Source organism: Stegostoma tigrinum, chromosome 12 (assembly GCF_030684315.1).
Source record: "Stegostoma tigrinum isolate sSteTig4 chromosome 12, sSteTig4.hap1, whole genome shotgun sequence".
Classification (NCBI taxonomy): Eukaryota; Metazoa; Chordata; class Chondrichthyes; order Orectolobiformes; family Stegostomatidae; genus Stegostoma; species Stegostoma tigrinum.
In genome coordinates, this window is record NC_081365.1 from 18,046,632 (window position 1) to 18,069,961 (window position 23,330).

The 23,330-nt window shown below is 42.2% G+C and overlaps 1 protein-coding gene across 10 annotated transcripts in view; it reads left to right on the forward strand.

The window, feature by feature from the left end:
* Nucleotides 1–14,172, forward strand: part of kcnj15 (potassium inwardly rectifying channel subfamily J member 15) — a 38,877-nt gene extending 24,705 nt beyond the window's left edge. For 6 of the 10 annotated variants that reach the window (XM_048541115.2, XM_048541119.2, XM_059650163.1 and 3 more), the window contains one exon: nt 11,095–14,172. In XM_048541115.2, coding sequence (XP_048397072.1) covers nt 11,095–12,217 — 1,123 coding nt within the window. In that variant the 3' untranslated portion in view covers nt 12,218–14,172. Of the gene's footprint in view, nt 1–3,770; nt 3,930–11,094 lie in introns of all 10 variants that reach the window. The other 4 variants (XM_059650158.1, XM_059650159.1, XM_059650157.1 and 1 more) reach the window with 1 other exon arrangement.
* Nucleotides 14,173–23,330: the final 9,158 nt, after the last annotated feature.

Consider the following 23,330-nt stretch of genomic DNA (forward strand, 5'->3'; position numbering starts at 1 on the left):
TGACCAACCAGGCCATACCTACCACAAGTGCCCACCTATCACCACAATTCTGCTTCCACCCCTCCTCCGCTCTTTACCTGCAGATCCCATATCCAGTCCTGAAGAAAGGTTATACCTGAAACGATGGCTGCTCCTTTCCTTGAAATACTGCCTTCCTTGTAGTGTTCTTCCAGTCTCCTGTTTGTCTACCCTGTATAACCATCTAGTTAACAGTATGAAACAAATATCTTATCCCACTGTAACTAATCTGTGTAGATTCTGAACTTGTTTTAGGCTCTGCCGTGAGTTCAGTGTGCTATAAAATCTTCTACTAGCTGTCCTTTGATTGCTTGCTCCTTGACTGGCTGTTCATTTACTGGTTGTTCCTTAACCACTTGTTTCTTATTGTTATATTCTGTAACCTGTACCCTTCAGCCATTTGAAGAAAATTGAGGTCGAGTAAAAATTCCTAGACGTGATGCATATACACGTCTTATATTATTTGGTCGTCTCTGCATGAGAGAGTTGCTTGTAACATGCTTTTAATCCTAAGAGCTATACCTCCCAGACCATTTAGTTACACTATTGCTGCTCATATATAGTGTTTTCTTAACCATGGTTCACTATCTGATAGTAAGGTGATGCTCACCCTGATGTTTAACTTTCTATGATGGTCACTTGCCAGAATGTTAGGTCTGGATCTCCTATTTCCAAATTAAACTCTGTCTGTTATTCTTCAACCTAAGTGATCAAGACATCTTTGTAATCTTAGATAACCTTCTTCACTGTCCACAATACGACCAACTTTGGCTTCATCCCCAAGTTTACTAAATAGGCCTCCTATATTCTCAATACACAACACTACAAAACTCACACACAAGAAACCATTTTATATGACAGGGACTATCATCCTTGTCAGTGCTTGCAGCTAGGAGGCCTCAGAGAGAAAGGTAATGTCAGCTATTTAACATGAATGTTTTAGCTACCACACAAAATATCACTTTCAGAAAATGTATGGAATTGGGGCACAGTTTTAGAAAAGCAAGAAATCATAAACTACCCACATAAAGAGTTTAATAAGGTAACAAATGTTTACAGAGAAGAAAAACTTAGTGTTCCTAGTGGAAATAGGAGATCCAGACCTTTATTTTCTTAAATAGTGTGATGGAATCTGTTAGAGCAGTTGAGATCACTGTGTCAACCAAAAAAGACATTGAACTAAAAATACATTTTAATGTCTATGCAGACAGAACTTCCGTTTGGCCTGCATTCTGAAGGATGCCACCCCGACAGTATTCAGTTTGTGGAATTCTCTTCCCAAGAAAGCTGTAGAGGCTGGATTGTTAAATTTATTCAAGGCAAAGTTTGATGGATGTTTGATTAGACAAGGGACTAAAAGGTGATGTGGGGCATACAGGAAACTGGAGCAAAACCAAGGCCAGATCAGCCATGATCTTACTGAATGATGTTGTCAATTCAAAGGGCTGAATGGCTTACTTCAGCTCCTATACACACGTTCCTATCTCCTGACAATGCACCTCTCCTCTAGTATACCATTTGTAATAAGTTGACTGGCTGTAAAATGCTAAACAATGGATTATGCCCATGATTGTGTAAGGGCTGACTTTAATCTAAATATTTTAATATCTTCATATTCCAAAGCAAATTCATTCTGCAATACTTTTAGGACCCAGTAGTAACCACATAATGCATTTTAAAAACAGATCTAGACTTATCAATAAGACCTTGGGTAAGACTTAAACTTGCAGCCTTTTAACTCACCATGGAAAGTTTAACCAAGCTGTCCGGTCCCAGCGAAAGTTAAGCTTATATTCCTTTATCAGCATTGGACCACAATCCTGGAATTTCGTACCTAAAAGCATGGGGTGATCAGCTTCACTGCTTAGCCAGTCCATTGTTAAATGCTGACTGATAGATCAGTTCTCTTTAAGATGGTATTCCTATCTCCCCCTCCTGATCTTCTCTAACCCTGTACATTGTAAGCAAAGAACGATTGGTTAGAGTTCAGACAGGGTAGAGGAAAGTCCTAGCATGTTTGGTGAAACAGTGGAAAGCTGACCAGAAGGGGAGAACTGTTTTTTTTAGATTTGCTTTCAGGAATATGGAAAAAAAAATAGGAGAAATATCTATTGAAGAACGGAGGCAGACATAGTCCGTAGCAAAATCAGAAATTTCTGGAAAAACTGAGCAGGTCAGGCAGCTTCTGTGGAAGGAAAGCAGAGTTAACGTTTAGGTTCCAGTGACCTTTCTTCTTGTGATCTTAAAACCAGAAATTTTCAGAAGCTGTTTCCAGCATCTGCAGTTCTTCGTTTTATTTTGTGGCTTTTTAAAGACAATAGTCCATTCCTAGGATGAACAGAACATGTTCATTTAAAAGCAAAACAAAAGCAAAAGCAGAACATTTTTATTAATGAGGAGAAATAGATGCCTATTGGGACAAAGATACCACTCACTCCTCATCACTTGTTGAGAGGATCCCTGTCAAGTGGGTTTTGTACTTTTTTGCAAAATAAATAAACCACATGAATTGCTGAATGATAAGCCATTGATGTTGCCTGCTTCAAGTTCAATACAGTGACTTAAAGTATTTCTTGTGCTCCCAGAAATGAACTTGGTGAAATCTTTGAAACATTGACCTTGTAACAGTCAACTCTGCATCCTAATCCCATTTCCACAGTTCAACAGTAAAGCATTTCCCAACTCTTCATTATTCATAATGAAATGGAAGCAGAGAAGCTAAATACAGTTGAGCAATTTAGGAATCATGCCCACTGATGGAGTTAAACTAGTGAGTGGAAAAGTGAGTCTGAGAATTAGAATCAGACATGGATAATAGCAGTTTTAGGAAAATGGGGAGCGAATTAGCTGAAGTGTGATGGATGGACAGATTAACACATGGAAACCTGGAGAGACTTATTTGTACAGTAAGAGTGATGAAACTGAAAAAGAATATGAAGAAAGAAAGAAAACAGGCTCTGAACAGGATAAGTAAAGATAAAACTAAAAAGATAGGGAAACATTTCAAGAAACAGCGGAAGAAACATTCAGAGATAGTAAAAACTACCGGTGACAATAGACAATAGGTGCTGGAGTAGGCCATTAGGCCCTTCGAGCCAGCACCACCATTCATTATGATCATGGCTGATCATCCACAGTCAGTATCCTGTTCCTGCCTTATTCCCATAACCCTTGGTTCCTTGGTTCTGGAGTCTGAGATATCAAGGTGTAGAGCTGGATGAGCACAGCAGGCCAAGCAGCCTCAGAGGAGCAGGAAGGCAGATGTTTTGGGTCTGGACCTTTCTTCAGAATGGGGGACGGTGAGGGGATTCTGAAATAAATAGAGAAGCTAGGTGGAGAAGACAGACAGGCCAAGGAGGTGGGGATGGAGCCAGTAAAAGTGAGTGTAGGTGGGGAGTTGTGCTGGAGGTTGGTCAGTTGGGAGGGAGGGGTGGGAGTGTGGGAGGGAAGACTGACAGTTCAAGGAGATGGGGCCTGTCCATCTATTCTCCCACCTATTCACTCCTCCCACCTCACTGACCATCCCCCACCCCGACTTCCTACCTATTAGCCTCATTGCTGCCTCCTTGACCTGTTTATTTTCCCTCCCACCCACCTGCCTCTCCCTCCTTTACTGACTAACTCTCATCCCAACTCCCTACCTACATTCACCTTTACCATCCCTGCCTCCTTGACCTGTCTGTCTTCTCTCCACCTATCTGCTCCTTTATCTACCTTCCATCATCGCCTCCCCCTCTCTTTATTTATTTCAGAGTCCCCTTTCCCTCCCTCCATTTCTGAAGAAGGGCCGAGACATGAAACGTCAGCCTTCCTGCTCCTCTGATGCTGCTTGGCCTGCTGTGTTCATCCAGCTCTACACCTTGTTATCTCAGAAGAAACAGTCACTTCTTTTCTCGGACTATCAGTAAAATGTGAGTTGCTAAAGTTGAATTGAGACACCCTGGGGAGAGATGATTCACACTTTGTAGGTGATAATCAAAAAATCTGGCAGGTAACTAAACCATGTTTCTATTGGTCTACATTGACCAAAGGAGAAGGATAACAAGTTAAATTCTGAAGTGATTACTCAATTTGGGTAACAATATTCAGATAAAATCTGTAGATAAACCAATAGAAGACAAGCTGCTAAAACCCAATGCAATCCATTCTAAGCTTCTGAAAGATGGAAATAGCGAGGCCCCAAATATTATAAATAGAGAAAGCTGCATGAAGTTGGGCTTGTGTCAGAGGACTGTAAATATCCAATATGCTATCATTTTAAATAATAAAGATGGAGCAATATGGTAATCATAGGTTATTTAGCTTAAACACAGTGGTAGGGAAAATGTAAGAGAGGCTAATGATATGAAATGAATATAACTCTAGATTAACTGATAATTAGAACAAGCTAATATGGATTTTAAAATAGACTTGTGCAACACAAGCCTCATAAATTTTTTTTCATCACGTAACAGATATGGTAAATGAAGGAAATGCAGAGGATATCGTGTAGGTGGACGTTAGCAATGGGCAACAAGGAAGATTACTAAAGAATATGAAATTAGTGGTAGGACAACAAAGTGAATTGAAACTTGGTTACAAGGGAGAAAACATGAAGAAGTAGAAATATAGGGCTTTCTTCCATAAAACACAGTATAAGGTTTCTAAAATGGAAGTGTTTAAAAGCATGCAAGGGTGAAACATGGCACATAGAGTTATAGAATATTTCAATAGGGAAATAGGCCCATAGGCCCAAACTGGTCAATGCTGGCCATGGTGCCCACTCAGCTAGTTCCAGTTGCCCGCACTTGGTTCATATCTATCTCAACCCTTCCCACCCATGTTCCTATCCAAATGTTTTTTCAATGTTTCTATTGTACCTGCCTCAGCTATTTTCTCTAGCAGCCCATACGCCCATATGCAGTGCTCTCTGTGTGAAGAAGTTGTCTTAAATTTTTCCCCTCTGACCTTAAACTTTTGTCTTTGAGTTTTCAATTCCCCATCCCTGGGTAAAAGACTGTATGCATTCATTCTATCTATGCCCCTCATGACTTTATACACCTCAATAAGGACATCCCTCATTCTCCTACATTCCAAAGAATAAAATCACCTGTGAGTGAGCAGTTTTTATCAATATCAGTTTTTATCAAAGTCATCAATATATGTTGTGAACATTTGCAGTCCCACTTCTGACTCCTGTGGAATCCCACTGGTTACAAGTTACCTACCTGAAAATGAATCTCTCGTGCCAACTTGTGTTTCCTGCCCTTTAGCCAAATCTCTTTCTATGCTGGTATATTACCTCCAACACCGTGGTCCCTTACCTTATGACTAAACCTTTTTATGAGGTACCTTGTCAAATGCCCACTGTTGGTACGTGAAGAAGGGAAGGGTGTAGAGCAGTAATTGAGGAAGATGACATGAAAATTGTTGTTCTTTCTCAGAAGGTTTTTTAATGACAGCTGCCTCTTTGGTTTCACTATTGGCCTCAGGATATGTCAATTAGCTAGTAAAAGAGCTGTAAAGATTTGAAAGTTCATTATCAAATTGTAGTCCATTGTCAAAGATGACTACATCCAGGGTTTCATGCATAAAAAACATGACCTTTAACACAGTTATTGAGCAAGATAAGAAAAACAATCTCCTCGACTAAGAAGAAGTCAAAAATCACATGACACCAGGTTATAGTCAAACAGCTTTATTTGGAAACAGAAAGTTTCTGAGCTCAGCTCCTCCCTCAGGAGTAGTGTAAGAGAGAGGGTATATGACACAGAATTTATAAGCAGAAAGGTAATAACCCTAAAACTAGCTGCTTCTTGTCAAATCTTTGATCAGTTAAGAAAGAGACTGCTGATTAAAGTGCAAAATCCAGACTCCTTTCAAGTCATTCTCCCAAGATAATTAAAGGTTTTATCAATGTGTATGAAAGGTGACATCTCAGGTCAGACAATGCATTTTGGGTGTGAGGTCTTGCTTAGAGTCTATCTGTGTTTTAAACCAGGGTGGCGGGGGGGGTTTGAGCAAAACAATGTATCCGCAACTGCACAAACACCGTAGAAGGAATAATTCATGTGTGTCTGCGCGCGAGTGTCTGCATGCCAAAGTGAGCGAGAGAAAGAGTCTGTGTGTGTGTGTGTGTGTGTATTTGAGAGAGTAGGAGTGTGTGACTGTGTATGTAGGCGTGTTTGTGAGCGTATGTAGTGTATTGGGGGTCACCTATAGTGCAACATGAACCCAAGATCACAACTGAGACTGTCCTCATGGGTATGGAACTTGGCTATCTCCCTCTGCTCAGCTATTTTGCATTATTGTGCATCTCAAAGTTCACTTTGGAGGACGCTTACCTGAAGTTTGGAGGTTAAATGTTCTTGACCCCTGAAGTGCTCCCTCACATCATTAACAAAGAAGCGACCAATGCCAAGGCATTCTCATGGTTTTCCTTGCAAAAGGGTTTGAGTAGAGGGGGGAAAGATGTCTTACAGTAGTTGTACGGGGTCTTAGTGTGATCACATCTAGAATGTGAACTGCAAAGGTCCAAGAAAGCAAATCACTACCACTTTCACAAGGGCAGCTGTGCTTGGGCAACAAATATTGCCCAGCCAACAAGACCCACATACCCTGAATTAGTGAAAAAATAATATTCTATTCCCCTTATCAGAAAAACATTATTTACCAATGATGGAGTGCAGCATCATTGTTTTCTGAGGAATGAGCAGATTGACTGGGCCTGTATTCATTGACGTTTCGCAGAGTAAGAGAGAATCTCATTGAAACTACAAAGTGCTGTCAGGATTAGACAGCCTGGATGGAGGGATGCTGTTTTCCCCTGGCCAGGACAGGTCCAGAGTAAGAAATCACATTCTCAGGATACATAATAGGCCATTTCAGACTGAAACGAGGACAACATTTTTTCACTTAGAGGGTGGTGATCTGGTGGAATCCTCAAACACAGGTCTCTGAAGGCCAAGTAACTGAATATATTCAAGAGAAAAGCAAATAGATTTCTAGAGATGAAAGACATCAAAGGGTATGAGGAGAGCATGAGGGTGAGATGGCATTAAGATGGACTGGAAGGTCAATCATGATCATGTTGAATAATGGAACAGGCTCAGTGGGCTGAATGGCCTATGTCTGCTCCTATTTTCCGTATTTTAATGTGAAGCTGGAAAGGAGAATGTGAAAGATGTATTTTCTTCTTCTGTCTATGAGTAGCACAGGTGATGCAGTTGGTGTCTGTCCCCTTGAGAAATGTTCGGCTACCATACCAGATGGCTGTGCCCTGGTTAGCATTTGGAAATCCACAGATGTCACTTGCTAATTTTCTGGAGCATGTCCAGTCAGGGAGTTTGTTAGCTCACTGATCGTACTTTGTAGATGACAAAATCGCCAATAATGTGAACATGATGGTGCTGTACGTGAAGTACTGGAGCCATCCTGTGGCCAACTGTCCATCAAGGGCATGCAAATCAGCACATATTCTTCATCAAGTAACTAAACCTCACAACATCTCTGCAACTTTATCACAGTGTCTGACAAGTAAGTTGATGTGGTAGCAGTAGTGTGAAGTGGTTAAGGTCACAAAGACCTTAACTTCTTAAGAAATGAGTTTGTCCTTGCTTGCATTGTTGATGGGCTGCTTCATAGAACATTAACAGTAAGCTGATTCTTCCTCTGGATGTATTTCTTGACTGTAATATTGTATGAGCTGCAAAGGGGAAAGATTTAAAAGGGACCTCAAGGGCAACTTTTTCATGCAGAGGGTGGTGCGCTTATGGCATGAGCTGCCAGAGGAGGTGGTGGAGGCACCTTTAAAAGGTGCTTGGATAAGTACATGAACACGAAGTGTTTAGAGGCATATGGGCCGAAAGCCGGAAAATGGGACTAGATCAGTTTGGGATATCTGGTCAGCGGGCGTGTTGGACCAAAGGGTCTGTTGCTGTGCTGTCAACCCTATGACTCTGGATTCTGGGAGCCACCCTTGTGAGCCTCTTTGCTGTACAAAGTTATCAAGGGCTTGTGGTCAGTTTCCAATTTGAGTGGTAGGCCTAAGATATTGAAAGTTTCTCTCACCCCCAGAATGAGGCAAGTTCCTCTTTTTTAATGATGGCTTACATTTATTGTATGTCAGTAGAACTCTGGAAGGGTAGTTGACTGGCCGTCTGCTCCCCTCACATTGGATCTGAAGTAAGATTGCTCCGAGACCTGTGAATAATGCAGGGCTGCTATTAAAGTTGCAAGGACAGGGCTATAACGTACAAGTACTCTGGATTAAATGAGCAGGTCATTGATTTTGTAACATGAGTGCCGTTGATGCTTATTCTGTTGCCATGCTCGATCTTGCTTCAACAGTTGTTTGAGAGGCTTATTGGGCTAAGTGGGGTAACAACTTTCCCACCTTGTTCACCATTCCTATGAACTGTTAAGAGTTCTGTAATATTCCAGGGTGATAGAATTGTCTTGTGGCATATCTCTTCTGTAAGTTTGCTATAATCCCTTTTTTCTGAACAATGCAGCCCAAAAATGTAACTATTGGGTTTGGGAATTCCTGCCAGTCATTAAGTGTCAACCCATATTCATCAAGTTATTCAAGACTCTCCAAACCATTTGTTATTATGTTGGGGTTCGGTGGGCCCATTGATGTAAATGTCATCCATGTGGCATATAATACCTTGTAGAATGTTGGACCTCATTCAATTGTATCTGACTGAAAGCCACATTTACTTTAAGGCTATGGTCTACGCTACAGAACAGTGAGCATGTCTAATTCTAAATAACATATAGTTTTTCAACAATTTGTCTTTTTGTCTTAATGTTGCCTGAAGCTGAACTTTGACCATGAAGTTGATTCATCCTGATCCATGCAGTTGGATAATAAAGATTGGAGGGTGACCTTCTTCTGCCATTTAAGGCTGCCCAACAGAACAGTGCCTGCAGTCCTTATGTTGTGGACATTAACAGCAATATTGGTGCTCCAGTATTGAATACAATATTGAAAAACTTGCCCCTCAGATCTCTTTTATATCTTTCTCTGCTCAGCTTAAACCTATGAAGTCCTGATGAAGGATCCTTTCCCAGAGAAAAGAATTACTGTGCAGTTTATCTCTAAAAACAATTGCCTTGTTTCTTCCTAATGTAAGATTCTGTAGTGAGCTGAGTATGTTTTGACTGTAACCGTGGCTTTCTGTAACATGGGCAGGATTTCTTCCCAAATGTTGCACCATTTGTAAAATAGCTGTTGGCACTTTTTTTCTGCTTGTTGTTGTTATCGTGCTTTTGTTTTATTTTAATCCTTGATGGTAATTTCACACCTTTTCAGCCTGTCTTGTGGCCTGCAGCATTGTAAACAGTTTACGTTCTTCAAGGACCGCAACTTTCCCCCCGCAGTGGTCGAGAACGCCCTTGACCGCGTCTCCCGCATTTCCCGCAACACATCCCTCACACCCTGCCCCCGCCACAACCGCCCCAAGAGGATCCCCCTCGTTCTCACACACCACCCCACCAACCTCCGGATACAACACATCATCCTCCAACACTTCCGCCATCTACAATCCATCCCCACCACCCAAGACATTTTTCTATCTCCACCCCTGTCTGCTTTCTGGAGAGACCACTCTCTCCGTGACTTCCTTGTCCGCTCCACACTGCCCTCCAACCCTACCACACGCGGCACCTTCCCCTGCAACTGCAGGAAGTGCTACACTTGCCCCCACACCTCCTCCCTCACCCCCATCCCAGGTCCCAAGGTGACCTTCCATATCAAGCAGATGTTCACCTGCACATCTGCCAATGTGGTATATTGTATCCATTGTACCCGGTGTGGCTTCCTCTACATTGGGGAAACCAAGCGGAGGCTTGGGGGCCGCTTTGCAGAACACCTCCGCTCGGTTTGCAACAAACAACTGCACCTCCCAGTCACGAACCATTTTAACTCCCCCTCCCATTCTCTAGACAACATGTCCATCATGGGCCTCCTGCAGTGCCACAATGATGCCACCAGAAAGTTGCAGGAACAGCAACTCATATTCCGCTTGGGACCCTGCAGCCCAATGGTATCAATGTGGACTTCACCAGCTTCAAAATCTCCCCTTCCCCCACTGCATCCCAAAACCAGCCCAGTTCTACCCCTCCCCCCACTGCAGAACAAAACCAGCCCAGCTCGTCCCCTCCCCCCACTGCATCCCAAAACCAGCCCAGCCTGTCTCCGTTTCCCTAACCTGTTCTTCCTCTCACCCATCCCTTCCTCCCACCTCAAGCCTCACCTCCATTTCCTACCTACCACCTCATCCCACCTCCTTGACCTGTCCGTCTTCCCTGGACTGACCTATCCCCTCCCTACTTCCTCACCTATACTCTCTTCTCTTCTCTACCTATCTTCTTTTCTCTCCATCTTCGGTCCGCTACCCCCTCTCTCCCTCTTTATTCCAGTTCCCTCTCCCTATCCCCCTCTCTGATGAAGGGCCTAGGCCCGAAACGTTAGCTTTTGTGCTCCTGAGATGCTGCTTGGCCTGCTGTGTTTATCCAGCTCCACACTTTGTTATCTAGGGCAGAATTCATTGCTCACACAAGACATTGTCAGGTTCCTGAGGTGCCCTTTGTGTGGGGTGGCAGACTGGTATGAGTCTGTCACCACTGCCACCATGTTGCAATATGAGGTCAGCACTCCTAACAGGCATTATTAAGAATGACTGCTTGTAAGGCATGGTAAGAGAGGATATTGTGCTGGAAATTTACAGTCTCGGGCTTCAGTTCAACGTGATCTGGAATGACTGTGACTTAGTTTCTTCTGCAAATGCTCAATAACTGTTCTTAAAGTACAGATATAGTTAACCTTTTAGTCCACAGCAGGTAGTGTGTATTTAAGATTAGCTTGAATACGTGGATAAAAGAAGCGACATTTAAGGAATATGGGAATGGTGCGGACAAATGTAAATAGATTTGTGTAGAGGGTAATAGTGATATAGATTATAAGAAGCAAAGTGGGTAGAATAACGCCTTCCGTGTATGTTTCTGTATGAGTTACTGTTTTGTATGTTGACGGTTTGGCTTGGCAAAACACTTCCCGAATAACAAACCATTTGTTGTCCTTCTTTCTGTTAGATCATTATCTTTGAAAATGGAGAACACTGAGAACATTAGCATGATCTCCCAAGTTGCAAAACGGCGTGTCGTGTCAAAAGATGGCCACAACAATGTGAAAATTGACCAAGTGGATGGCTGGGCCTTCCTTTACCTACAGGATCTTTGGACCACTGTCATTGATATGAAGTGGCGTTACAAGCTAACTCTCTTCACGGCAACTTTTGTGATTACGTGGTTCCTTTTTGGCATTCTCTGGTATGCATTAGCATTTGTACATGGAGATTTAGAGCTATTGCATCCCCCAGCTAACCACACACCTTGTGTAGTCAACATCGAAACTTTAACAGGAGCATTCTTGTTTTCCCTGGAGTCCCAGACGACCATTGGTTATGGATTCCGCTGTATCACAGAGGAATGCCCATTCGCCATTATCTTGTTAATCGTTCAGTTGGTCATTACCACCTTGGCGGAGATCTTCGTCACTGGTACTTTTCTGGCAAAGATAGCAAGGCCAAAAAAACGCTCTGAGACGATCAGGTTTAGCTACCATGCTGCCATTGCCATACACAAGAACAAGCTTTGCCTCATGATCCGGGTTGCTAACATGAGGAAGAGTCTGCTGCTTCAGTGTCAGCTTTCTGGGAAGTTCCTGCATAATCACATCACCGAGGAAGGTGAGACCATCAAACTCAGGCAGGCAAACGTGAATTTCCAGGTGGACGCTGGTTCTGAGAGCCCTTTCCTCACCTTCCCATTGACATTTTATCACATTATTGATGAGAAGAGCCCACTGAACAGATACGCATCGGCAAATCTAAGGGATAAAGACTTTGAGCTAGTTGTCATTTTAAATGCCACAATGGAGTCTACAGGAGCCGCTTGCCAGATCAGAACCTCGTATGTGCCAGAGGAGATTCTTTGGGGCTATGAGTTTGTCCCTCTTATGTCACTGTCCCCTAGTGGGAAATATCTGGTTGACTTCAGTTTCTTTGACAAACTTAGGAAGAGTTCGAACCCTTTCTTTTCCTCCGGAGCACTGAGGTATGGGGACATTGATAAACTAAGACTTGAAGAAAAATACAGAGAGGACGAACGGAACACATTGTTCAGTAAGATTCCAACTGTCCATAGCAATGTCTAGCAAAACATTTGCACAGAATATATCGGCGTAAGGAAGTTTTTTAATCAATAAACAACTGTCTGGTACATACCGAGCCTTAAGTCTTACACATCAAAATAATGCATTTAGTCAAAATCAATATTAGGTGGTTCCCAATGATCTTATGTGACAAGAGCAATGTTAGTAATTATGTTAATGAAAAATGTGTCATTTTTATTTGATTACTCACTTTATCAAAACTGAATCATACAATCCATCCATCAGTGTCTGTTGATGGAGGACTCTGGTTCCCAAACCCAAGAGCTTTCTCCATTTTCCCAGGTTTCAAATGTGCCATTTTATTTGTTGTCTTCCTACTCCTTGCTTCCCTACTGTGTTAAAATCAGGATTCTTCACATTGTCTCATACTTGAATGTATTCTTTTCTGGAACCTCAAAATTGGGTATGCAGCTCCCTCCCTCAATATTGACTTCTTCTTATAATTTACCATCTTTTAAAATCCATGGTAGATGTCACAAAACCCAACACTGGCTAGGCAGTCTGTTACACAGCTTCCAAGTTACAAAACAGAACTGTAATTTTCCATCACAAACAAAAACAGAAATTTCTGGAAAAGCTGAAGAGGTCTGGCGGCATCTGTGGAGAGAAATCAGAATTAATGTTTCGGGTTGAGTGATCCTTCTTCTGAACCCGTACGCAGAACCCATGTTATTTTCCAAACCTGGATTTGTAATTAGTGTTATGGAGCAGGGGAAGTTAAATGAAAGAAAGTCCCTGGAATTCACTTTATAAGTAATAAGTAACAATTTATTTACTTAACACTAACAATAAACAAATTAACAGAACTACTAACAAACTGAACAATTTCCCCCAAACTGCTAACTATTTCCTACCAGAACAAAATTCAACTGGTATGCTATTCTCTTAGGACATCCTCATTAATTAACTTATTTTGAGGTACGTCAAAACCCAAATCATCTGGATTTGATTCCTAATCTGAGGGGCAGTGATTAATACCTGCTTCTCCAGTTCCCTGTCCCTGCCATAGTAAGGTTTCAGCATATTCACATACCCGATAAAGTGTTTTCCTATTTGGCATCTTTACCAGATAATTTACCTAACTCAACTTCTCAATCCGATAATGACCACTAAACATTACTTTGAAGGGATCTTCTACCACTGGTAATGACACCTATACTTTATCCCCATAGGCAAACGTACAAGTCTTAGATTTCTTTATCTGCTTCTTGCTTCATTTAGATGCTGTGCCATCTTCAAATGCTGTCTAGCTAATTCATCAACTCTGTTTAATCTTTCTCTCACCTCAGATACATATTCCAACTGTGAGATGTCTGACTTCAGATCTATCAACTTTCATTTCAGTCCTTTTACTTTGGTTATCCTGTTTAATTTGCAACTTCTGAAGTTCAAACTCTCTCTCTTTCTCCCTCTCTTCTCTCTCTTTTCTCTTTCTGCTCTCTCTTTTTCTTTTTGCTTGGCTAGAGCAATTCTTTCTTTTCCCTCTGCTTTTTACTGTAATTCAAACCATTTCAGTTCACTTTCTTCCCCTTCGTCCCTGGCTCTTCTAACTCCAATTGTCTAATTTTCCATTTAAGCTTTTCCAACTCCACTGCACTTGCCTGCTTCTCTAATGTACCTAAATACTTGACCAGCTGTATCACAATTTCAGAGATAATGGGAACTGCAAATGCTGGAGAATCCAAGATAACAAAGTGTGGAGCTGGATGAACACAGCAGGCCAAGCAGCATCTTAGGAGCACAAAAGCTGACGTTTCGGACCTCAACCCTTCATCAGAAAAGGGGAGGAGGGTAACTTCTTCAGGTTAGGCATCCTGGAAGACGCTTCGCAGTGAGGTTGAAATTGTGATCAGAAATAATGGGAACTGCAGATGCTGGAGAATCCAATACAACAAAGTGTGGGGGCTGGATGAACACAGCAGGCCAAGCAGCATCTTGGGAGCACAAAAGCCGACGTTTCAGGCCTAGACCCTCCATCAGAAAATCCTTTTCTGATGAAGGGTCTAGGCCCAAAACATCGGCTTTTGTGCTCCCAAGATGCTGCTTGGCCTGCTGTGTTCATCCAGCCCCACACTTTGTTATCTATCACAATTTCAGCTTTCCGCTTATCCCAAGGTAAAACCAATTCTACCCTGTTCGCTCATTCTAAAAGTATATGCTTCCTCTGTTTTTCTAAACTTTCTTGGCAAAGTTTGGGAAGCATATTCAAACCCCAGAACCCCTTCAGCAATGTTAGGAGCCATTTCCCACACTTTTGATTTAGTCAACCACAAGTAACTGAAGTTAAACAGATTTTTCTCGCCTAAATTTTATTTAAACATCTAGGACACTGATCTCCCAAGTCTGTTTTAATCTGTCCAGATCTATTCAGATCCCGTACATAAACCAGCCAGATTCCAGACTTCAGCCCCCAAACTGTTACAGAGAAGAGAGGTTAAATGAAAGAAAATCCCAGATATTCACTTTATAAGTAACAAGTAACCAATTTATTTATTTAATCTTAACAGTGAACAAATTAACTGAGCTAATAACATACTGAACAATTCCTCCCAACTCGTAACTATATCCTATCTGAATAAAATTTGACTAGTATGCTATTCCAATACCCACAAGTCCCAATGATATAACCCAAGTAGTAAGAAAATAGATAAATTAAAAATTAGTCTCTCAAAAGCCCACACACAATGTGTCTTCCAGAATGCTTTGCCTTCTCCACTGTCTCTCCAGCCTTCTGATATTCTCAAGTCATAAATGCCTGTTTTCCATTGTCAGGGATGTTTTCTCTGTGAAGACTCTTAGTTAGAAGTGCCATGGTACCCTTTATGGATAAGATAGTGCTTTCTTAGAGAGCTTAGTGATTTCTTTTAAGAGCTGGTAGTTCGCTCTCATACCAATTTTCAAAAATCCTCTCCTTGTATACCTTGGACGACATATCAATTTTCTTACAACAGCATTGGTCCGAGGTTGTCAAAACCATCAGATTTAAATTCAGTTGGCTTTCACTCGCTAAGTGCTTAGTTTAAATTCACTTGGCCGATTCCAGCCAATTGCCAAAACATCAAAACAAGCCGAACGCTTTACACAGACAATTGATATATGTTTCCATTTTAGACCCAGCTGTACATCTTCAGCTACATACAGACACTTTATTTTCTATGTAAATCTCTAAGCTTAGAAAAGCACTTTACCTCTTAAAGGAACCAAATACTCTAGGCAACTTTGTAACATTAGCAACCTACTGCTAATGGCCAATGGATTGGATTGCAATGATCTAACCACAATGTCTTGATTTACCTAACTGTTGGATTTACGCTGTTTAATCTTAACAGGGTGCCCTCTACTTACAGAGATGAATTTTGTGGCTCCCATGCCGGGTATGTTTTTGCTGTTAATGCATCATGTAAAATATGGCACATGACTAACCCAGCACATCTACTCCTGATGAATTCTTCATAATTAGGTGTGCGTACACATTGTACCCAAGCCCCACCTATCTGATCCTTGGCACTTTTGAGGCCTGTTACTGCTCCATTAAGGGGCAATTATGGGCGTAATGCCACTTCTGCCATAATGTGGTTGGGATGAAATTTGGATTGAATTGGGCAGGTTGCATTTTCATCAACCCTTGTGAAAAGGTGGGAATGTAGAGAGATCCTTTTCTGTGAGAAGTCCCCCCACGTCCAAAACCCAACTTCCTTCCCAACCCTGCCTGGGATGCCAATCGCTCTTGCTAAAAATCTCGGACTCAGCTACACCCAATGTCCATGTTGGTTTCTTTTACAACTGCAAAAGCTTCCGACCAATCGGATTGGCTGGTAATTCTCGAGAGTGGGGCTTCTTTTCACAGAGTGGAGGAAGCGTCGCACTGAGATTGTTAATCCTCCCCCCAACCGATATAATATCATTGTGGGACAGCTGCTTTTAACTTCAGCCAGTTCACCCCCCATCCCTCCATTAAATTCACTGCACAATATGTGGCCCATGTTGAATATTTCTTAACTGATTGAAAATAAATGTGATTTATGTTATCGAATAGGTGAACTAAAAAAAAATAGTTAATCCCATAGAAATAACTTTGGTTCTTATGGTGACATTTTGGTGGAACACATATTTGTTAAAGTCTTATGTTGATCTTGATAAACAGCTGATGCAACTAATTCAAATAACCTATTAGAGGCAGGTCATGCTGTTAATAACTGGAAAATGTTTTACAGTTCCTTTAGTATGTATGGTTACTGTTTGTTTTTACATTTCTGTGAAACTGAGAGATTTATTTAAATTACTTAATGTTTCCACCTATTTATGTCAATAACTAATAAACTAATTAATTGAAAAGATATGGAGAAATACTCATTGTGATCTCGGAGAAATACTCATTGTGATCTCTGAAATGAAAGCCGAGTTATTTGGCAAGTTCTTAGTTAAATGTGGCCTTACCTTGCATTCCAAAGAAATACGAGAAAATGTAATCACTATGTTGCTATAATGAGAAGCAATACCTTGTATTTTGATGTGCCTGTGCATGTTATTGTTTGTCCCTCAATGCTGGGCTACTTTGTTTAAAACAAAAGGCAAGTGTAGTTTATAAGTAGTGCACATTACTGTTTGTGGGTAGGGTTGTTGGGTGGTGAGACTTCTGATTTTGAATGGCAAATGAAGTAGGTATTATTTGCTAGACCACACAGTAAGCAATGCTCCTGGTCCCCATTTCTGTTGACCTACTGTCAGAAGAGATTTTATGCAGCCAGGCTGAATCAAGATTATTTGTTTTAGAGTCAAAAGCTTAAAGTCAAAATAATCTAGTTTAACTCTCTACAGCATGTTTTGTTTTGGATCACAACACTCAGTTTCTAATTGTGTAATATGGGACAAGCATTTACTGCGTACTGCTATTTTTGGTATTAGGAGTAGTTGCAAAACATACAAGCACCTTTTACTGTCTGTTATGCTGTTTACATAGTCATAGAACATAGAGAACATAGAACAGTACAGCACAGAACAGGCCCTTCAGCCCACAATGTTGTGCCGACCATTGATCCTCATGGATGCACCCTCAAATTTCTGTGACCATATGCATGTCCAGCAGTCTCTTAAATGACCCCAATGACCTTGCTTCCACAACTGCTGCTGGCAACGCATTCCACGCTCTCACAACTCTCTGCGTAAAGAACCTGCCTCTGACATCCCCTCTATACTTTCCACCAACCAGCTTAAAACTATGACCCCTCGTGCTAGCCATTTCTGCCCTGGGAAATAGTCTCTGGCTATCGACTCTATCTATGCCTCTCATTATCTTGTATACCTCAATTAGGTCCCCTCTCCTCCTCCTTTTCTCCAATGAAAAGAGACCGAGCTCAGTCAACCTCTCTTCATAAGATAAGCCCTCCAGTCCAGGCAGCATCCTGGTAAACCTCCTCTGAACCCTCTCCAAAGCATCCACATCTTTCCTATAATAGGGCGCCCAGAACTGGACGCAGTATTCCAAGTGCGGTCTAACCAAAGTTTTATAGAGCTGCAACAAGATCTCACGACTCTTAAACTCAATCCCCCTGTTAATGAAAGCCAAAACACCATATGCTTTCTTAACAACCCTGTCCACTTGGGTGGCCATTTTAAGGGATCTATGTATCTGCACACCAAGATCGCTCTGTTCCTCCACGCTGCCAAGAATCCTATCCTTAATCCTGTACTCAGCTTTCAAATTCGACCTTCCAAAATGCATCACCTCGCATTTATCCAGGTTGAACTCCATCTGCCACCTCTCAGCCCATCTCTGCATCCTGTCAATGTCCCGCTGCAGCCTACAACAGCCCTCTACACTGTCAACGACACCTCCGACCTTTGTGTCGTCTGCAAACTTGCTGACCCATCCTTCAATTCCCTCGTCCAAGTCATTAATAAAAATTACAAACAGTAGAGGCCCAAGGACAGAGCCCTGTGGAACCCCACTCACCACTGACTTCCAGGCAGAATATTTTCCTTCTACTACCACTCGCTGTCTTCTGTTGGCCAGCCAATTCTGTATCCAAGCAGCTAAGTTCCCCTGTATCCCATTCCTCCTGACCTTCTGAATGAGCCTTCCATGGGGAACCTTATCAAATGCCTTACTGAAGTCCATATACACCACATCCACAGCTTGACCCTCATCAACCTTACTAGTCACATCCTCAAAAAACTCGATAAGGTTTGTAAGGCATGACCTACCCCTCACAAAGCCGTGTTGACTGTATTTGATCAAGCCATGCTCTTCCAGATGGTCATAAATCTTATCCCTCAGAATCCTTTCTAACACCTTGCAGACGACAGACGTGAGACTTACCGGTCTATAATTGCCGGGGATTTCCCTATTTCCTTTCTTGAAGAGAGGAATTACATTTGCCTCTCTCCAGTCCTCAGGTACGACTCCAGTGGAGAGCGAGGATGCAAAGATCTTCGCAAGTGGCGAAGCAATTGCATTTCTCGCTTCCCAAAGCAGCCGAGGACAAATCTGATCCGGGCCTGGCGACTTGTCAATCTTAATGTTTGACAAAATTTTCAGTACATCAGCTTCCTCTATCTCTATCCATTCCAGCATGCACACCTGCTCTTCAAAGGTTTCATTCACTACACAGGTCGTTTCTTTCGTAAAGACAGAAGCAAAAAAAACTCATTTAGGGCTTCCCCTACCTCCTCAGGCTCCACACACAAGTTCCCTATGCTATCCCTGATCGGCCCTACTCTTTCTTTGACCATTCTCTTATTCCTCACGTAAGTGTAAAATGCCTTTGTGTTTTCCCGGATTCCTTCTGCCAAGCCTTTCTCGTGCCCCCTCCTGGCTCTCCTCAGACCATTTTTGAGCTCCTTCCTTGCCTGCATGTAATCCTCTCTAGCTGAACTTGACCCTAGCTTCCTCCACCTTATGTAAGCTACCTTCTTCCTTTTCACTAGAAGCTCCACCGCTCTCGTCATCCAAGGTTCCTTTATCTTACCCCGTCTTGCCTGTCTCAGAGGGACATATTTACTCATCACTCCCAACAACTGTTCCTTAAACCATCTCCACATGTCTATAGTTCCCTTACCATGGAACAACTGCTCCCAGTCCATGCTTCCTAACTCGTGTCTAATCGCATCATAGTTTCCTCTTCCCCAATTAAATATCCTCCCATTCTGCCTAATCCTCTCCTTCTCCATAGCTATGTAGAATGAGAGAGTGTTATGGTCACTATCACCAAAATGCTCTCCCACCACAAGATCTGATACCTGCCCCGGCTCGTTTCCGAGCACCAAGTCTAGAATGGCCTCTCCCCTCGTCGGCCTGTCAACGTACTGCGTTAGGAAACCCTCCTGAACACACCTTACAAAAACAGCTCCATTCAAATCTTCTGCTCGAAGGAGGTTCCAATCAATATTAGGAAAGTTAAAGTCACCCATTACAACAACCCTACTGTGTCCACACTTTTCCAAAATCTGTCGACCTATGCTTTCTACAATCTCCCTGCTGCTATTGGGGGGCCTGTAGTAAACCCCTAACGAGGTGACTACTCCCTTGCTGTTCCTAATTTCCACCCATACTGACTCAGTAGGCAGATCTTCCTCGACAATGGAAGCTTCTGTAGCTGTGATACCCTCTCTGATTAGTAGTGCTACACCCCCTCCTCTTTTTGCCCCCTCCCTATTCTTTTTAAATGTTCTAAACCCTGGAATATCCAGCAACCATTCCAGCCCATGAGAAACCCATGTCTCTGTTATGGCCACAACATCATAGCACCAGGTACTGATCCATGCTCTAAGTTCATCACAGTCGAAGGGAGAAATATTTTGAGATTGTGCTGATGGATTGGAGTGGTACTTAGAACAAGAAAAGATTTATAAGGAATAACACAGTGTGGAGCTGGAGGAGCACAACAGGCCAGGCAGCATCAGAGGAACCGGAAAGTTAACGTTTTGGGTTGGGACCTTTATTTTTCTGAAGGAGCATCCTGATCCGAAACATCAACTTTCGTGCTCCTCTGATGCTGCCTGGCCTGCTGTGTTCCTCCAGCTCCACACTGTATTACTTTTGACTCCAGCATCTGCAGTTCTTACTGTCTCTAAGATTTACAAGGAAGTTGTTAGGGTTTGAGGGTTTGTGCAACAGAGAGGCTGAATAGGCTGGGGCTATTTTTCCTTGGAGTGGAAGCTGAGGGGTGACATTATAGAGGTTTATAAAATCATGAGCCAAGAATAGCCAAGATCTTTTTCCCAGGGTAGGGGAATGCAAAATTAGAGGGCATAGGTTTAGGGTGAGAGGAGAAAGATTTAGAAGGGACCTAAGGGGCAACTTTTTCATGCTGCGGATGGAATATGTTTGGAATGAGCTGCCAGAGGAAGTGTTGGAGTCTGGGACAAGTATAACATTTTAAAAGGCATCTGAATGGGTACATGAATTCCAAGGGTTTAGAGGAATATAGGCCAAATGCTGGCAAATGGGTATGGATTAATTTAAGATATCTGGTCAGCATGGATGAGTGGGACCAAAGAGTCTATTTCCATGCTGGATGACTCTATGATTATAAGTATCAATGAGAAATCAAGTATAGCTGGGTAAGTCCGATCCTATATCCTGCAGCCTTGACTCGTAACCAAGACACCGTCCTTCTTGCAGTTTCTGATATTAGAAGTTAAAGTTAGAGTGTGTGTTTTAAAATATAAATTAGGGTTATTGAAACAGGGATTCTTCTGAAGAGCACAAATAGCTCAATGACAGAATTGTCCCTGCTGCTGTGAGCATTGTCTTGTGAATGCATTTAGAATGTTTTGATACAGATTACGATTTATAGCACAGACGAAAATCCTTCCAGTAATTTTGACCTTGCCTGAAAGTATAAGTTTGATTTTGCTACAAGTATTGACCAGAGCAACTCATCCAGAGCCATTGATTCAGAGAGATGCCCAGCAAGGAAACAGATCTTGTGGTCCAACTTGTCCATGCCAGCTGGATATTCTAAATTAATTGAATCCCATCTACCAGCATTTTATCCAATATCTCTCTAAACCCTTCCTGTTCATATCCTGATTCTGATGCCTTTTAAATGCCTAAATTTAGCCTTCATGTTTTCTGGCAGTTCATTCCATTCACACACTATCCTCTGTGTGAAAAAGTTGCCCTGAAGGCCCATTTTAAATCTTTCCCCTCTCACCTTAAACCTTTACTTTTGAACTCCCCCACCCTGGGGAAAAGACCTTGACTGTTCACCCTATCCATGCCCCTTTATGATTTTACAAACTCTAAAAGGTCATCCATCAGCCTCCGACAATCCAGATAAAATAGCCCCAGCCTCTCCCTACAGTTCAAACCCTCCTCACCTGGCAACATGCTTGTAAATCTTTTCTGAACCCTTTCAAGTTTAACAACATCCTTCCGATAGCAAGGAGACCAGAATTGAATGCAGTATTCCAATAGTGGCCCAACCAATGTCCTGTACAGCTGCAATTTGACCTCCCAACTCCTATATTCAATGCACTGATCAATAAAGGTAAGTGTGCCAAATGCCGCCTTCATCACGCTGACTACCTGCGACTTCACCTTCAAGGAACCATGAACCTGCACTCCAAAGTCTCTTTTTGTTCGGCGCAACACTCTCCAGGACCTTTATTATTAAGTGTATAAGTGTTGTTCTGATTTGTCTTTCCAAAATGCAGCACCTCACATTGATCTAAATTAAATTCCATCTGTCACTCCTCAGCCCATTGGCCCATCTGATTAAGATACTGTTCTACTCTGAGAACTTTTTTTGCCATCCGCTACACCAACTGAGGATTTATTTAATAATAAACACATTTTCTGATTGATAGCTAACTGATATTGGTTATAATATTTTCCTTAGTGGATCATCCAGGACTTCTTTTGAAGATCTCCATGTTTTGTTACTATTGAATCTTCACCAGATTCATATTCAGATTCTACCTGCCCACAGAGTTGTTGATTCTGCATTACTTATTGTGACGTTTCTAAGTCTGTTCATTCCTTTTTACTTCTCCAGTGCTATTAGGAATGGGAAATAAATGCTGGCCTAGCCCAATCACACCTACCTCCCTACTGTGAATTTAAAAAACTATATTTCTATTCCTGTCTGAGTACTGTGTGACCTTTGATCAATTTACAAATTATAGCATAGAAGGTTGTAAAACTAGCTCATATATTACTTGGTCTCATTTAAAATGTTACCAGAGCATTCCTGACCTTTTCTGCCCAGACCACAAAAGAATGTTGCCTCTTTAGGTGCATAGCTCCAGTTAAGTGTCATTTTGCATGTAAAGACATTGGGCAGAATCTTATCACGCTCTGGGTGACATCGGTAATTGAGTGGTAGGTTCAAACGAGATGTTCAGTAAGACACATCTCAATCAAGACAATCTCACTGTATCTTGTCTGCTTTTCCGAAGTGGCGTGGTGATATTCTCACTAGGTAGAAATGAATTGCCAATTGGCGTTCATTATTATTGCCTGTTAAATGCCTTGTTAACAATCCAACTCACTGGAGGTTGCAATCTGACCAAACTTGCCATGCCAACTAGCTGTCAGGAAAACTCAATGTGGAAACCATAGCATGTTCTTTATGGATTCAATTCACCACTTGCCCATAAAGACCTCCATGTTGAACACCATGCGCAACACCTCTGCAGTTTCCATGGGCACAAGCTACAAGAGCCTCATGTCCATGGACTTCAATATCCAATCTGTGAACGCTCACAACACATAGTACATCCACCTATGCACCACTTTTGCACTTCGATACTAAATCTCAGGCTACACTGACAATTATCATCGTAAAGATGTAGCAAGGACACTGTGCGCTCATGGAGAGGTACATTGCTCATGGATTGGACCAGGTTGTATGTATAGGTCTCACACTCCCTGTCATAGGTCTCACTCACTCAAAACCCAACTGGACGCTCACAGCACCCCTACCTGTTGTTGCTTTGCCATTTTGAGAATTTCCCCCTCAGTCAGAGATACTAGTCTTGTGTTACTGCTGTCTGGCTGTTCCTTCAGCACGTTCACCATGCCTTAGTCATTAGCAGTCCAGTCCAGAGAGGTAGCCTATGCTCAGGGGATCCCAGCACTGTAATTCAA